The 16,971-nt window shown below is 53.7% G+C and overlaps 1 protein-coding gene across 1 annotated transcript in view; it reads left to right on the forward strand.

Moving 5' to 3' along the window:
• SLC12A5 (solute carrier family 12 (potassium/chloride transporter), member 5) overlaps positions 1-16,971 on the forward strand; it is a 35,623-nt gene that overhangs the window by 8,044 nt on the left and 10,608 nt on the right. The window contains exons 6-22 of the mRNA XM_010835112.1: positions 661-721; positions 872-1,061; positions 3,222-3,250; positions 5,505-5,599; positions 5,896-6,027; positions 6,270-6,416; positions 7,201-7,255; positions 7,747-7,877; positions 9,810-10,051; positions 11,013-11,224; positions 12,821-12,991; positions 13,287-13,385; positions 13,533-13,590; positions 14,544-14,718; positions 15,335-15,453; positions 15,775-15,873; positions 16,805-16,924. Coding sequence (XP_010833414.1) covers positions 661-721; positions 872-1,061; positions 3,222-3,250; positions 5,505-5,599; positions 5,896-6,027; positions 6,270-6,416; positions 7,201-7,255; positions 7,747-7,877; positions 9,810-10,051; positions 11,013-11,224; positions 12,821-12,991; positions 13,287-13,385; positions 13,533-13,590; positions 14,544-14,718; positions 15,335-15,453; positions 15,775-15,873; positions 16,805-16,924 — 2,135 coding nt within the window. The remainder of the gene's footprint in view (positions 1-660; positions 722-871; positions 1,062-3,221; positions 3,251-5,504; positions 5,600-5,895; positions 6,028-6,269; positions 6,417-7,200; positions 7,256-7,746; positions 7,878-9,809; positions 10,052-11,012; positions 11,225-12,820; positions 12,992-13,286; positions 13,386-13,532; positions 13,591-14,543; positions 14,719-15,334; positions 15,454-15,774; positions 15,874-16,804; positions 16,925-16,971) is intronic.

Here is a 16,971-nt window from a genome sequence, read left to right on the forward strand (position 1 = left end):
ATTCCAGCTCCATTGGAATGCGCCAGGCGCCGTGCGAGGTGCTGGAATGTGCCGCACCCGGGGCCAGGACGGGGGGCCGAGGGCTTGCCACTGCCCACGGCCCGGGGGCAGACGTGGGCTAGCTAAGCGGGGGAGTCGGTGGGAACGGGTTGGAAGAGCTAGAATGGGCTGACGTGGAGCTCGACGGGCGGGAGGAGGGCTCCTTTTCCCGAGAAGGGACCCTGGAGTCCTGGCGCAGAGCGCGGGTGTTGGGGGGGCGCAGTCTGCTGCAGTCCCTCGCTTTGAGACTTCCAGCTGAAAGATGGGGGGAAGGTGCCTATGGGGGGGGGGTGTTGGAGGCATATGACAGCCCCCGTCCGGCTGCGGTGTCTCCTTAAGGGGTCACTTGATGCAGTCCGGGCCCCCTCCCCCAAAGCTGCCCGAGATCCAACCTCCGACTGAAGCGAACCTCCTCCGGGGATTTTCAGCTCTACTTTGCGGAATCTCCTTCTCCCTCTCGCGTTCCCATGGGTTCCTTTTCAGGACGGGAAGCAAGATCACCCTCTTTTCTTTCCCCTTTCCCTTTCCTCTGGGTACTCTGGGATAGCTGTGAGGTTTCCAGGGTGGGGCAGAGGGGAGTCTCTCTACTCAGCTCTGCTAGCTTCCCCAGTGAGGCCTCAGGAATGGGGTCCCAGCGGCCGAATCCCCGGCTCCGTGGCGCGGACACTGCGGACGCGCTGCGGTGGGTGCGGAGACTCGCTAGGACCAGAGGGGCTTGGAGCGAGTCCGTTGGCGGCTCCCGCTCTCCCCCGCCCTCCTCCGCGGTTTCCCTGCTCTGAGGTCTTCGAGGCCAGCCACCCCCTCGGGCTCCCACGGCCCCCGCCGCCCCCAGCGGTCTCAGCCATCCATCACGGCTGTCAGCCGCCCCCACCCCCCACCCTCCAGCGGCGCTGCGTCCCTTGCGCACTAGCGCGCCTCATGCTCTGGCTGTCTGCGCTCAGCGCCTTCAAACGCTCCCCTGGGCATTGCTTGACCCTCTGGTCCAAGACTCCTGCAGAGCTCCCCCCGGGGAAGGCCCAAGGGTCCTAAAGGCTCAAAGCGCAGGGTCTTTCAGGGACAGGCAGCCTGGACTTGAAGTCCTCCGGATCCTGGGTCCAAGTCAGAGCCAAGTGGCCGCTTGGAAGGCTGTGGACACCAGGGTCCCTCATCCTCTGACACCCCTTCTTCCTCCCTGAAGCTGAGTAGGGGCAGGAACTACTGACTGGCTAACTCATCCATCTCCCCAGTGACCCTGGGGTCAATCCGCAGGCGCCCTCCTCCATAGCAGGTTCAGGCTTCGGGAAGCGGGTGGTTTGGCAAAGTCTAGTCTGCAGCAGAGCCGGGCATCCCGTCGCTGCTCCAAGGGAACGGAGGTGGGGGCCGTCATCCCACATGGGAACCCCTTCAGATGTCTCCACTCTGAGGAGGGGGCTCTGCTCCCCCAGACACAGGGTTTGGTCCAGTCCCCCACGCCCTGCTTGCCCTACCCCTGACGACGGCGCCTTCCTGGGCCACGGGATTTCTGCAGGGTCTCAAGTGGCCTAGAAAAGAGTGTGCAGCAGGACTCCAACTAGGAACTCCCTTCAGTTCTACCCCCTCCCCACAAGTTTTCCAGACTCTGAGTGTAGCAGACTCGTCTGCAGACTTTCTTTCTGTCTCTCTCTCTCTGTCTCTCTCTCTCTCTGAGTGGCCAGGACCTGGGTCAGGCTTTTTGGCCCCAGAGAAAGAAGGCCTCCCAGTGGTGCCTGGAGACGGTGATGGGGGCTGGGGGGGCGGGGGCGGGGGTGGTCCAAGGACCTCTGGGGCTTTAGGGAAGACCATCAAACCGAAAAAATCCGGCATCTCTGAACTTAGGTTCTTGGAAATGTAGGAGACCTGGGTCCTGACCTCGGAGAGGTGGGAATGACCAGAGAAAGAAGGCTCCTCTGGACTAAAGAACACAAGGATATTGTCTCTGTCCCCCAGGTCTCCTTTCCTCCTTGGGAGTAGGCCGTCCCCTACTCCCCTCATCTGGCTTGGGGATTCCCCGAGGCCTTGCCCCAGGCCCCCAGGGGAGGCTCCTTAGCCCGCGCCGCTAGCCTGTTTCCTCCATGGGAGCTCTGGCGGCCGCAGCTTAATTGAAAGCCGATTCGGGCTGAGAGCTCCCAGGGGGCGGGGGCGAGGGCGGGGGCGGAGAGGGCTCAGCCTCCGTCTGGCCCGGCCTCTTGCGCGCGCGCCGCACGGCGATCTCCCAGCCTTCTGACTCCCGGCTAAGGGAATGGGGGCGAGATCCTCCCTCGCGGTCCTGCCCCTCTGAGGGCTCGTGAAGCTCAACCCTCCCCCTCAACCGGGGTTCCAGGGAGGGGTCGAAATCAGCCCTGGCAGACCAGGCTGGGGGCCTGGCGTCCCGTCCAGACGGCGGGTGGAAAAGCGCGACTCAGGACAAGCCTAGGAGCTGCCCCCTCCTCTGCCCTCATCTCCTGGCTGGGCTCCGGCCCGGAGTCTGGCTCCGCGCTGCGCGCCGCGTTACATAAGCCGCTGCGGGCGCGTGGCCGGCTCTGCTCCGCGCTGCGCTCTCTGCCCGCGCGGTCGCCATGGAAACCGGCGCGGAGCTGCTTCGATGCCGGGTCTCCGGCCAGGACGCCCTCTTTCCCGCCCTGCACGCTCCCCGCGCCCCCACGAAGGAGGAGGGGAGGGGTGTGAAAGGAATGGGGTGCTCTCGTGCCTGACGGTCCTAACCCCGAAGAGCCGCGGGGAGGAGAACCCACAGGAGACGGGGCCCCTAAATCTTGCCGCTGGGGAAAGGGTGTGGGATAGGGCGCCCAGGGTGGGTGGGGTACCACGTATATTAGTAATAATCGTGATTGTAATAGTAACAGCAGTAAGTACACTTACGTGCCCAATACACACACGCCCAACAGGCATTATTTTACTTAATTCCCACCACAGCCCTGAATCAAACACGATTATTATCCCTTTGCAAAGTAGGAAACCGAGGCATAGTTTAAGTGACTTGCCCAAGGGGTGGACACAGCCAACGAAGTTGGGACTGGAACCTAAATCTTCTTGACTCCAGCCTGTTTTCCTAACCATTAAGAAATTTCTTCTCATCTCATCCCCAACCCCCTAGTTCCCACTATAATGTGGTGAGAACAGGAGGCCTCTTGTCAGCATCTTAAAAATGAAGAGGGACCCACCTCACTTTTACTTCTCCTGTTCTCTAGCCCCAAAGAGCTCTTCCGAGACCCTGAGGGTCAGGAAGGGAGCCCGGGGGAATTCCCCTCAACAGACTTTTTGCTGAGCACCTAGTATGTGCCAGGCTCCCACTGGCAGGACCGGTCTGCTAGTCCCAGGAACTCATGGACGTGAGGAGAAGAGTGAGCTGGTGGAAGTCCTATCTGGGGGTCAGGAGTTCTTGGCTTGATGAGTGAAGTGGAGGTGGTGGCAGGAGACAGCGGGTGGTGGGTTTACCTTGAGGAAGTGAGCATCACTTCCACAGTTTTGAGTCAGGATGAGACTGGATTTATAGCAGGTCATGCTTTGGGGATGGACGCTGGCTGAGAGACTAAGGGAGGTTTCCAGGAGGAGAGGATGGGAAGGATTTGGGCAGAATGGAGATGGAGAGAGAGAGAGGTCAGGAGATGAAGGGATAGGAAATTCAGAATATGTAGGGCCTCCACTTCACTTCTGTCTTGGTCATTGGAGAGTTTCCCCAGAGTCCACAGAGATATCTACTACTGGGATTCAGCCCTGAAAACTGAGAAAGTGTGATGGCTGGAACCAAGGGAGTGTGCCTCTGTGTGTGTAGGGGGGGATTGCTTATGTCTCTTTGAAAGGACCCTCTCCTTAATGCCCTGGAGACTTCCTCCTTGCATGATCTCATCCAGGCACATGGTTTCACACACTTGCTACACAACTTTTCATGGGTTACCCCTGATTCTCATGCCCAGTGTCTCTCCTGGGTCCCTGGCTGATCCAAGTGCTTCTGGACAAGTTCTCTTGAGTGTCCTACAGTGCCTCACCGTCAGTCAAATTCAGCCTCTTCCCCACCCCCAGTCTCCCTCTTTTCCTCCGTTTATTAAATAGCACCATCATCCACCCATTTACCTCTGCTAGAAATCCAGGCATTATCCTAGATCCCTCCTTCCCACATCCGCACACATCTGGCATAGAAATATGTGCCAATAATTCTGGAATCTGCTCACTTTTCCACACTGCTCTGGTCTGGGATATCACCAGTCCTTGCCCAGATTTCTGAAAGTCCTTAGCTTCTGCATTTTTTCTTTCTCTGTTTTTTTGGCCACATGTGGCATTTGGGATCTTAGTTCCCCAACCAGGGATTGAACCCATCCCCCCTTGCAGTGGAAGCATGGTGTCTTAACCACTGGACCATCAAGAAAGTACCCCCTAACTAACTTCTTTATTCTTCGTCAAAAGGCCAGAGTGATTGCTCTAAAACACAAATTTGTCCTTGGTACTTTTTTGCCTGAAACTCTTCAGTGACTTCCCATTGTCCTCTGGATGAAGTCCAAAGTCCTTAACGTGGTTGGCTAGTCATGTAAGGACCCAGCCCACACCTACCGTCCTAGCCTCATTTTCTTCTTATGCTTCTCCTCCATCCTCCAGCGCCCCTCCCCTCATTCCCTTTCCTTAGACTCCTCCAGATCAAACTTCTTTCAGGCCCTCTGACCCAGTCCAGCTCACTCTTACCTCTGGGCCATCGAACGCGCTGTTCTGCTGTTCTATCTGCATGGAACACCCTCCCGGCTCCCTCCCAGTCTAGCTGTTACTCATCCTTCAGTTCTCAGCCAACACGTCACTTCCTCTGGGAAGCCTTCCGTGACCTCCCAGGCTGGGCTGAGTGCTTCTCCCATGTTCCCACAGTCCTTCGTTCATATTCTGCCACACAACTTACCACTCTGGGTTGGAAACGGCTGGCTATGGGTTTATCTCCCCTGCCTTTGTGTTCCCTGAGGGCAGCAATGGTCTTAGGCTGTGTTTTATTCCCCCACCCCCACCCCCACATCAGCATGCAGGAGACATCCAGTGAATACACAACGACTGCAGATGAACCAGGGACACAGGATATGCCAAAGGGGGTCACTTTTCCAAGAGGGGGAGTATCCTGGGGGCCTCCAGCTGAAGTGGTCTCTGCCTCCCCTCTAGGAAAGACCGTGCTTCCACCTCCCAAACACCAGGATGGGCCAGTTATGGTCAAGGAGGGAACTCTGGAGAGTCTAGGGTGCCCTGATGAATGAAGTAGGACCACCCCACCCCCCAACCAGAGCAAGGAAGCACTTCCACATTCATTAAATACCCTGCACATGTCAGGCAGTGCGCTAGGTTTATTATACAGAACTAAAATTCTGCAGGGGAGGTAGCTTTAGCTCATTTTTTCAATGTGTGGACCAAGGTTCAGTGAGTTAAAGTGGCCACCCAGCTGGGTTCCCCGGGCAGACGGGTGGCAAACAATTGATGCCGAGTTTCTCACTCCTCTGCCTTCTCAGGGGATGGCAACCCCAAGGAGAGCAGCCCTTTCATCAACAGCACCGACACAGAGAAGGGGAAGGAGTACGATGGCAAGAACATGGCCCTGTTTGAGGTGGGCTGCTTGGGGTCCTGGGACTCCCCCCACGATTCATCTCTGCCTTCATCAGCCGTTCCCTCCCTCCTTCCCTGGGGCACTGTCCCCTCCTCTCCATTGTTCCCTCAGGTCCGCCTTCTTCCTTGCCCTTTCCCCCTGCTCCTCCACTTCTTATCCTAACTCCCTCTCTCCCTGCCCATCTCATCCTAGTCTCAATGGCTTGCCTCCTGGTCCCCATCTCTCTCTGCCTCCTACCACCTAGCTCACCCTCCTCTAGACCCTGGCGCCCCAGCACTGACAACTTCCCTCCACAGGAGGAGATGGACACTAGCCCCATGGTGTCCTCCCTGCTTAGTGGTCTGGCCAACTACACCAACCTGCCCCAGGGAAGCAGGGAGCACGAGGAGGCAGAAAACAATGAGGGTGGAAAAAAGAAGCCGGTGCAGGTGAGGGCCTTGGGGAAGAAGGGCTGGAGGGGAGAGAAGGCGGGGAGGAAAAAGGATTCAGGTGAAGGGATGGATGATGTAGACGGAAGGATAGGAGATGGAGGCAGAGGGAGGGGAAGGGATGGGAGATGAGGGGTAGAGATGGGGGGTGGGGGGGATGAAAGTATGGGGAAGAGGAGAGGGCCTGGGGTGCTGGTAGGGATGGGGAGGGCTGCAGAAACTGACGCCAGCCTCCCTGGCAGGCCCCCCGCATGGGCACCTTCATGGGCGTGTACCTGCCGTGCCTGCAGAACATCTTTGGGGTGATCCTCTTCCTGCGGCTCACATGGGTGGTGGGCATCGCGGGCATCATAGAGGCCTTCTGCATGGTCTTCATCTGCTGCTCCTGTGTGAGTGACTCCCTCCCCTCGCCCGTTCCCTGACAGCTGGGGCTTGAGCAGGGACCTGCGGGTGGGAGGGGAAGAGAAGAGGGGCGGCATGAGACCTGAGCTTTTTATAGGAAGCACTGCGTATAATCTTGGAGAGGAAATTAGGTCTGACTGGGCCTTCCAGCCTCTCCCAGGCTCATCCCTGATGGCCATCAACCAGGTGTCACCTGGACCTGTGTGTGGGTGCGGGTGCTGCAGACTCGTTGATAAAAAGATAGGTGTTTGTTAATAAATCAGATCCACCTATAGCCCTGCCACAGTTAACATTTTGGTAGGTCTTGACTCACAAGAAAACGGGATGATGGGTCCCAAACAGGTCTGGCTGAATTCTTCCCATCCTCTCAAAAAACCCACATGTTCACTAGCACCTACTTCCCGTGACATTTACGCTTCCTCACATGTGACCTGTGATTCCCCCCTCGACACGTATGGTAGCCAGTGCCGAAGCTGGTACACCTGCCTATTGAATAAACGAAGAAATGGAGGCTTAGAGAATTGAAGTGACGTGTCTCCTCCAGCCAGACAGCTGGTCAGAGGCCAAGCTGGGGTTTCCAGAGCTCTCTGATGTGAGAGCTCGAGTTCCTTCCCTGTGCTGGGTGAAGAAGAGGTTTTTCTGGACAAGAAGGACTTGGCAGGAGTAGGAGCTGGAACCGTACCAAGGAGAAGCTCAGCGGAAGAGGACTTGTGGGTTTGGCGGGTGTTTATGGGGTAGCCGCCACCCTGATGGTGATCTCTGTTCTCACAGACGATGCTCACGGCCATTTCCATGAGTGCAATCGCAACCAATGGTGTTGTGCCTGGTACGTGACTGGGGCTGCTTGGAGGGGAAGGGGGCCTGGCCAGGTGGGAGGGAGACCTGGACGGTTGGGAGGAAGGAGGGGCAGTGCCCAGAGCTTTGGGCACCCTCAGGAACCCTGAAAGGCAATATTGCAGGTCTGAGGCTGGGCTGTGATGTTTGTGGAGTCGGTGGGGGCAGCCCTCTTAAGGGGAGGGGAAGGAGGCTGTTGATGGTGTTGAACGGGGCAATGAAAGATATCTTCCCTTTGCCTGAGACCCTCTTTGCCATCATCCTATTTTCTGAGCCATGACCTCCTTAGAGGGGTAATTAGCAACATGGTAATTAGTGCTGTAAAAGCCACTCAGAGTGTTTGGCTGGGTCTCCCACTACAGCCTGTAAGGCTTGTGAGGCCCAGTGCAACCCCCTTCCCACCACTGTCTCTGATCCCCTCCTCACGCCTAAAGCAGCCTAGGGTCCCTCGAACCTCTTGCCAATACTGGATTCTTTCTGCAGCTGGCGGCTCCTACTACATGATTTCCAGGTCTCTGGGTCCAGAGTTTGGGGGCGCCGTGGGCCTCTGCTTCTACCTGGGCACTACTTTTGCTGGGGCCATGTACATCCTGGGCACCATTGAAATCCTGCTGGTAAGAAGGGCTGGGGAGGAGGTGTGGGTCCCGGGCTGTCAGTCAGTTAACAGATGCTCTTGTAGGCTGGGTCACTCAGTAAGGCCGGAGGGATATCAGATGTGGTTCTCTCTTTAAAGAGTTCACAGTCTAGTTGGGGAGACAGGATACACTAATTATGTAACATGAACAGCTGTCGTTCATCAGGCACCCACTGTGCTCTCAGTAGAGTTCCAAGTGCTTTACAGTCATTAGCTTGAGTCCTCACGAGGTTTAAGTATTATTATGCCCATTTTACAAATGAGAAGCTCAGAGAGGTGAACCGACTTGCTCAAGGTCACTCGGCGACCAGCTGTCAGAGGTGGGTTGGGAAGAGTGCAGTCATGGTAGAAATGATAACAGTCATTTCCCTCAGTGATTGCCTACTATGTGCCAGGGTGCGGTGTGCTGGGCACTCTGTGGATGTTAATGGTAGAGGGCAGATGGCTGGCAGGTTGCAGAGAAGAAGGAGCTGAGAAAGAGATCTGTCAGAAGCAGTGACTGATGAGCAGTCGGGGCCCTGGGCAGTGTCTGAAGTGGGCAGCTGCTGACCTGGGTCTCAGTTCTTCCTGCCCCTGAAGGAGGAAGTGGGAGCTGAAGGTTCCTTGGTATACAGAGAGCCGGGCTGACATTTCTCAAACACTTATTCTACCTAGGTCCCGTGGCTGGCCATGTATCATTTTTATTCTCACGACTCTTGCATGAGTTAGATATCTTCATTTTACAGATGAGGAAGGCAAGGCTCAGAGAGTTAAAGGGACATGTGGAAGGGATATGAAACTGTGTCTTTCTGACTCTGAAGCCTGTGCATGTCCCCCCAACTGCACTGCTTTAGAGAACTAGAACTAACAGATGTTTCAGCTTCTGGCCTGGGGACAGATTGGAGAAGTCCAGGGTCAGGAAGGATAGATGGGGAATAAATGACCCAAGAAGCCAAATTTTGAGAGAATAATAATTGACCTCTATGGCTTTTACAAAATTAAAAAAGTATTATAAAAGCAATTCTACCTATTGAATTGGAAGATTAAAAAAATAAATTGGAAAAAATCAAAGAACGTAAAAAGGGAAATAACAATCTCCTGAAGAAAGTCATCATTAACATTTTGGTGTATCCTTCTAGTTTTTGTTTTTCTTTATGATATTGCATTTTGTCTTTATAAAACTCTATAGATTTCTCTAATAGTTCAAAACTCTCTTTGCAAATATCACTTACAACTGAAAATAACTTTTGTAACAATATAAATATATTAATATTTCATATTATGGAAAATACAGATGTGCAAAAAGAATAAAGATTATTCACATTTTTACCATTCAGGGGAAACGACTGTTAACATTTTGATGTATCTACACACAGACAGACATATATACACACATATGTGTGTATATATTCACATGTAAGTACACATATATATATTTACAAAAATGAGATAAGACACATTCTCTTTAAAAATAGATTGTTTTTACCCAGTCTAACAGGGATAGCTTTTTTAAGTTGGTTCATATAAATCTTTGTTGTTCTTTTTAGTAGCTACATAATCTATTTGGAAATACCGTGATTAATTTACCTAATCCTCTAGGGATGAATGTCTAATTTGTATCTGCCTTTCTAATTAAATAATAAAGACAATAAATAATCATTAATACTTATACTTGATAACAAAAATGATAGAAATTAATAATTGCTCCTAACATTTTTGCAGTATCATTTTTTAATGACTGAATAATAACTAGTCTTTGTAGGACAGACCCTCTCATTGGATGTCCTTCCCAGTCTCGGATTACCGTAAATATGCTGTGAAGAGTTACCTTTTTCTCCAAAGCCCTGCCTGCACCTCAGGTTATTTCCTTGGGGTGGTTCTTCGTTGGTCCCCACTGGGTTACCTGCTTGACTGCCTCACCCCTTTCCCACAGGCTTATCTCTTCCCAGCCATGGCCATTTTTAAGGCAGAAGATGCCAGCGGGGAGGCGGCAGCCATGCTGAACAATATGCGTGTGTATGGCACCTGTGTGCTCACCTGCATGGCCACTGTGGTGTTTGTGGGTGTCAAGTACGTCAACAAGTTTGCCCTTGTTTTCCTGGGTTGTGTCATCCTCTCCATCCTGGCCATCTATGCTGGGGTCATCAAGTCTGCCTTCGACCCACCCAACTTCCCGTAAGTGCTGCTGCCCTGCGCCTCGGGCACCCTCCCCCTCCTCCCTGGCTGGTTTCAGGGTCTTCACACTAGTCTCTGCAACCCCCCACCTGCCCCTATCTCTCAGAATTGGAGTGGTTGTGGATTCAGAGTAAACTCTCTTGGGAGCGAAAACCTCTCCTGGTTTCAGGTAAATCTCTTTAGGGTGGGGTAAGTTTTTTTGGAGGTGGGCACAGTGTCCCTTGTGAGGGTCAACTGCTTGCTGGTGAACTGGGCTTCCCAGCTAGCTCAGAGGTAAAGAATTCACCAGCCAAGCAGAAGACATGGGTTCAACCCTTAGGTTGGGAAGATCTCCTGGAGTATGAAATGGCAACCCACTCCAGTATTCTTGCCTGGGAAATCCCATGGACTGAGTAGCCTGGTAGGCTACAGTCCATGGGGTCACAGAGTTGGACATGACTGAGCACGCTCACTCAGGTGGAGTTAGGAAGAGTCAAGTGGAAAGATTTCTGAAGGGATGACCAGTCTGTGTGAGGGAAACAACCTTCTGGAATGAGACAACCTCTTAGTGTTAAACACCTTCTCTATCGTAGGACAGGACACAGAAGAGAGGGTCTAGGGGTTCAGGTCCCTCTTGGTTCAGCCTCTCTCCCTAGGACACATTCCCCTACATACATAACAGGGCTCAGAAGGATGGCATATTGGGACTGCTGTCCATGGTGCTGAAACAGCATCGCAGGAAAGCAGTAGTTCTCTGCCCTGGCTCATACTAGAGTCACTTGGGAGGGAGGAGATTCCCCAGAGGGCCAGTGGTTAGGAGCTTTGAAAAAACGCTGATCCTGGGCTCCATCCCAATTAAATCGAAATCTCTGGATATGGGGCCCTGGCATCTGTGTTTCTTCGTGCTCCCCTGGTGGTTCTACCATGAAACCAGGGCAAGGTTACGTCCCTTCCCACCTTCCTCCCTTGTTTCTCTCCCTAGGATCTGCCTCCTGGGGAACCGCACACTGTCTCGCCATGGCTTTGATGTCTGTGCCAAGCTGGCGTGGGAAGGAAATGAGACAGTGACCACACGGCTCTGGGGCCTGTTCTGCTCCTCCCGATTCCTCAACGCCACCTGTGATGAGTACTTCATGCGAAACAATGTTACGGAGATCCAGGGCATTCCTGGCGCTGCCAGTGGCCTCATCAAAGGTCTGAAGGAGGGAAGAGGTCTGGTGTCCAGGGAACACTGCAGGGATTGTGGACTAATCAGTTAGGATTAAGGGACTCTCTTTGGGATTCAGTTAAATTCAATCCATTTTAATTGAGCACCTACTCTGGGCCACGTTCTATCCTTGGGATCACAGAGAGGTAGAGATGAAAGGGAACCTTTGCATGTCTTTCTATCTAGTGGGAAAGAAAGCCATCAGTTTGGCAAGTATTCACTAAGCACTGCTAAATGCCTGGCACTGTGCTGAGCACCAGGAACACAGCATAAATAAGTCACAGTTCTTGGCCTCAAGGAGTCTAATAGCAGAGACAGATGTAATAGCAAATAAATTATGACATGTGTAGACGTGCCTTCAATGAACAGTGTTCTCTCAAGGGAGGGAGTGGTCATGTGTATAAGGTGGTAAGACTAGGCTTCCTGGCTTCATCTGAGAAGGGTTTTGAAGAGCAAATAAGAGACTTTCAGCTATACAAGGGGAATAAGGGAATCACAGGCAGAAGAACAGCTTGCCTAAAAGCATGCAGACACAGAAGAGCATATTGTGCCCTTCCAACCACGAGTAATTTGGTATGACTAGGGCATAAAGTGCAAGGGAAGGAGGGGCAAGAAATGATGGAGAGACTGACATGAGCCAGACTGTGGTCAGCCCTGGAAGCCATGCTGAAGAGTTTGGACAGTGCTCTGAGGGTGATGAGGAGCCGCCAAAGGGTTCTGAGTAAGAGGCGGACATGGTCAGTTTGTTGTTTCTGAAGGTTCACTCCGGCTGCTAATGTGGATGGGCTCATAGCAGGGAGGGGACTGAGTCAGGGAGTTTAGGGGGCGGCTGATGCTGAGTCCTGGTGAGATATGATGGTTTTCTTACTGAGAGTGGTGGATGCCAGCAAACTCGTTCTCCATCAGGCCTGTTTTGCGCTGCCCCCGCCCCCCTCCCAGGAGACAGGTGGCAACATCTAGAGACATTTTTGGTTGTCAAAACTGAAGGATTATTACTGGTTTCTGGTGTGTAGAGGCTGGGATGTGGCTAAATACCCTACAATGTGAGGGGACAGCTCCCCCTCCCCCACATACATACAAAGAATTGCCTGTTCTTATCATAGTTATAACTACAAGTTAATAGCGCCAGAGTGGAGAAACACTAGAAAGATGAGAAGGGGTGTATTTGAGAAATATTTAGGAGGAATAATGGATAGGAGTTGGAGATGGTTTTGAAACAGAGACGGGGAAAGGGAATGGTTGTGAGCAATGTCAAGCTGATCTGTATTGATGGTGGTGCCTTTTACCAAGATAAGGGGTAAAGGAAAGGAGCCGTTTGCCGTGAGTGGGTGGCGAGACCAGTTTGGGACATATTGAATCAGTCTGAGATAGGTCTTTGTTGTATATGTCCTTCAGTAGATTGGACCATTTTAGGGCAAGGACTCGATCTGATTCATGTGCAAAGTCCCTGGTCCAAAGCAGGAGCTTAGGAAATGTTGGTGGAAATAAGAGCTGGTTGATTTTGACCCTTCTTTTTGTCCACCCTGCCTCCTGGCCCCAGAGCTCTGGCACCCTGATATCTGAGAGTCATGTTTCCCCCACAGAGAATCTATGGAGCTCCTACCTGACCAAGGGGGTGATTGTGGAAAGGCGTGGGATGCCCTCGGCGGGCCTGGCAGATGGTACCCCCATCGACATGGACCATCCCTATGTCTTCAGCGATATGACCTCCTACTTCACCCTGCTGGTTGGCATCTACTTCCCCTCAGTCACAGGTAAAGGGGAGCTCAGAGAGGGAAGACTCTGCCTGGGAGTGGATGGGTAGGGAGAAAGTCAATCATGATGTGGGGAATTTCTTAGTCCAATAGCCCCATTACATAAGCAGGATCCAGTTCACCTCCCACTGGACAGGTGAGGGAATTAAATCCCGGAGTAGCCAAGTAACACGCCCAAGCTCTCACACGAGTCAGTGGGCCAGGACTAGACTCCTGGGTTCATGACTCTGAGGCTGGTGTCCTATCTCCGTCTGCTCTCCCATGGCTCCTGTCCTAACTGCTCCTCTGTTCACAGGGATCATGGCTGGTTCTAACCGCTCTGGGGACCTGCGGGATGCCCAGAAGTCGATTCCCACTGGCACTATCCTGGCCATTGCCACCACCTCTGCTGTCTGTATCCTGCATGGCTGGCGGGGAGCACTGTGGGTGGGGAGGGCTAGACGGAGGGTCTCTGAAGCTGCTGCCTCATCTGGCTGGCTCAGGAGGGGTTGGGAGGATGGGAAATGTCGCCCTGGGGATTTTCCTTCATCCTCTGCTGCAGACATCAGCTCCGTTGTCCTGTTTGGGGCCTGCATCGAGGGGGTCGTCCTTCGGGACAAGTAAGTAAGGGGCTCAGGGAGGGAGCCTGTTCTGGGGAGGGTGGGGTGGGCATCAGGCACACCTCTGTGTGCACACTCCAGGGCCAGGACTCCCTCCACCTACTGAGGCAGAATCTTCTGTTTTAAGACAGTGCCGAATGGCCAGTTTGTGGTTTCTGAAGGTTCACTCCGGCTGCTAGTGTGGATGGGTTCATAGCAGGGAGGGAACTGATTCAGGGGGTCTAGGAGGAGGCCAAATGGCCCTGTCTTAAAAATCAGAAAATGCTTAGAAAATGCTCTTCTTGATTCTCACACCACATCACGTCACCACGTGATGAGGCCAGAATCCCCATTTTTCAGATGGAGACACAGTTTAAGATATCTGCCCAGGATGACACAGTCTTATACAATTGACCATGTACTAGAATCATTATTAGTGGGGAGGGGCAAGATAAGGGTAGGGTGTTAAAAGGTACAAACTACTCTGTAAAAGAAATAAGCTGCAAGGATATATCATTCAGCACAGGGGATACAGCCAATGTTTTATAATAACTATAAATGAGGTATGACTTTTAAAAATTGTGGATCACTATGCTGTTAACCTGAAACTTATATAATCTTATGTACATCAACTATACCTCAATTTAAAAAAATAGTTGAGTTGCCATTAAGTTCCAGGCACTGTGCTGAGCATTTTACATATGTTAACTCCTTACTCCTCCCACCAAACGTATGAGATAGGCTTATAATGATCTTCACTTTACAGCTGAAGAAACTGAGGCACAGAGAGGTTGAATGTCTTGCCCAAGGCCACACAGCCCACGTCATCAGGGGCTTTGTCTGTCTCTTCATCCCTACACAGCCAAGCCCCATGGTGGATGTACGACTGGCCCCGCAGTTGGCATGGGAACCCTTTGGAAATCCAGTTGGCATTGCTTACCCAGCATCTCGTATCTTCTACTGCTTCCTTCCAGGTTTGGTGAAGCTGTGAACGGCAATCTGGTGGTGGGCACCCTGGCCTGGCCGTCCCCCTGGGTTATCGTCATCGGATCCTTCTTCTCTACCTGCGGGGCTGGGCTGCAGAGCCTCACGGGGGCCCCTCGCCTGCTGCAGGCCATCTCCCGCGATGGCATAGTGCCCTTCCTCCAGGTCAGTGGTGGGTGAGGCGTGGGCCGATAGTCGACCCCCTATACCAGCCAGCCAGGCCCCTGCCCAGTGAGGCCACCTGGTGAGGAGAGGCTACAGCAAGCCTCGAACTGCCTTCTGGTCTCTGCCTCTCTGTGATGCCACTGTGAAAAATGGGTGTTCTTTAGTTGGGACTTGGCCCATGCTCAGGGTCATCTCTTTGGGCAGGGTTGTCTGCTCTTAGGGAGAAAAATAAATGGTCCTCCTTGGGCCTTGTGACTGGGCAGGGACTCAGGGAGACAGCCAAAGGGCTGTGAGAGGAGGTGCTCTCTGTGGTGCTTTAAAAATATATATATACGATGAACTCCGTCACGGCTGCTTGCTGGCCGCCTGGAGCTCCTCTTCCATCTGTCCCCTCCTGTTCCCCTTCAGGGATCATCTGAACTTCCCTGCACTCGGGTATCAATGTCAGGGTGGGCAAGATACAGCAAAAGCCTGGTATCCCCTTGGGTACCTTTAAAGGATGAGAAACGTAGTATCCCTCTCTCTCTGCCTCTCCTGTACTGGTCCCCAGGACAGGAGGAGGGAGACAAGAAGTCCTTAGAGTCTCAGGCCCCTGTGACGGTTGCTGTGTCCTCAGGTTTTTGGCCATGGCAAAGCCAACGGAGAGCCAACGTGGGCCCTGCTCCTCACCGCCTGCATCTGCGAGATTGGCATCCTCATCGCGTCCCTGGACGAGGTCGCCCCCATCCTCTCTATGTGCGTGCTGGCCTCCTGCCCTCCCCATCAGCTCTGGGGGTCTCTCTACCTGGATGCTCCAGCTGTGACCCTGGACGGCCCACCTGAACCACTTTAACAAGCCCACTGTCGTAGAAACCTGTCCTCTGTTGTACAGAGAGTCATCCCCACATGCACCAGGGTGTGCTGTAAGGGGATCTGGCCTTTGAACCCCTTCCTATGCATCAGAACATGACTCGGCCGCCTCCCCGGTTTCGTCCTCCCTTTCCCCCTCTCTCTCCCTGTGTGTCTGTCTCTGCCTCTCCTGCATCTCTGTCTCTCCGGGCCCTTTCTATGTTCTAGGTTCTTCCTCATGTGCTACATGTTTGTGAACCTGGCCTGCGCGGTACAGACGCTGCTGAGGACGCCCAACTGGCGGCCACGCTTTCGATATTACCACTGGTGGGTGCCTGTCCCGCCCCCCCCCCAACCCCCCATCCCACAGGACCATCCTCTCCCCGGCCCCTCACCCCAGCCCATCCCCTCCAGGTCTCAGGATCCTCAACTCCAGCTTTCGTAGCCCAAGTAGCATGAGAAAAGTCCTGGTGAAGGTCTCCTTATAATGACAAGTAATAACAGAAGACAGTATAAGCAGTCCCAGCTAGAATCCCTCTCATGTCCATAGTGCTCAACACCTGCCAGCCTTGATGAGGAAGCCTCAGTTTCCCCAGCTGTGAAATGGGACAATAACCATACCTACCTCATAGGCCCCTCTGAGCCTTACAGTGCTTGGGGCACAGAAGGGTGCTCCTCGTGTGGGGCCGGACTTCTGATTGTTCTGCTTGATGGTTCTTGATCCTCACAACAGGCTGGTGGGACAGACAGGGTGGGCATGATCATGCTTATTCTACCTGAAGGAAATGGAGGCTCTGGCAGGGAAAGGGATGGGCCTAAGGTCACCCCCACAAGGCTGTGGCACACCTTGACCAGAACCTAGGCTGCCTGCCTCTGTCCCACCTCGGCCCTCCTGCTGCACCAGTCGCCTCGTCCCATGTTCATCCTGGGAGATCTTGCCTCCAACTCTCCCCAGAGACCCCTGCCCTCAGAACCCCTCTGGCAGGGTGGTCTGCCAGGGCCTGAGGCCCTGGGCCAGGGCAGTGTGGTGACCGAGGAGCTGGGCGGGGCCCTGTCTGCGGCTGCTCCTCCACCCAGAGGCCCCAGGTTCCAGTGATGCTCCTGGAGATGATGGTGTGGGCTCCCCTAGCCCTGGCTGTAGCCTCCCAGGTCTGGCCTAGGCCCTCCCTGCCCCATCTAACTCTTGCCTTCTGAGCCCCGGGCACCAGTGAGAACCCCGCCAGGGGCTCAGAGGCTGGGTCTCCCTTGCACTGTCCAGGACACTCTCCTTCCTGGGCATGAGCCTCTGCCTGGCCCTCATGTTCATCTGCTCCTGGTACTACGCCCTGGTGGCCATGCTCATTGCTGGTCTCATCTACAAGTATATCGAGTACCGCGGGTAAGGCGGGGCGAGGCTGGGGGGAATGGGCGGGGCGAGGAGGGGAG

The sequence above is a fragment of the Bison bison genome, unplaced genomic scaffold (assembly GCF_000754665.1).
Source record: "Bison bison bison isolate TAMUID 2011002044 unplaced genomic scaffold, Bison_UMD1.0 scf7180017864038, whole genome shotgun sequence".
Taxonomy (NCBI): domain Eukaryota; kingdom Metazoa; phylum Chordata; class Mammalia; order Artiodactyla; family Bovidae; genus Bison; species Bison bison.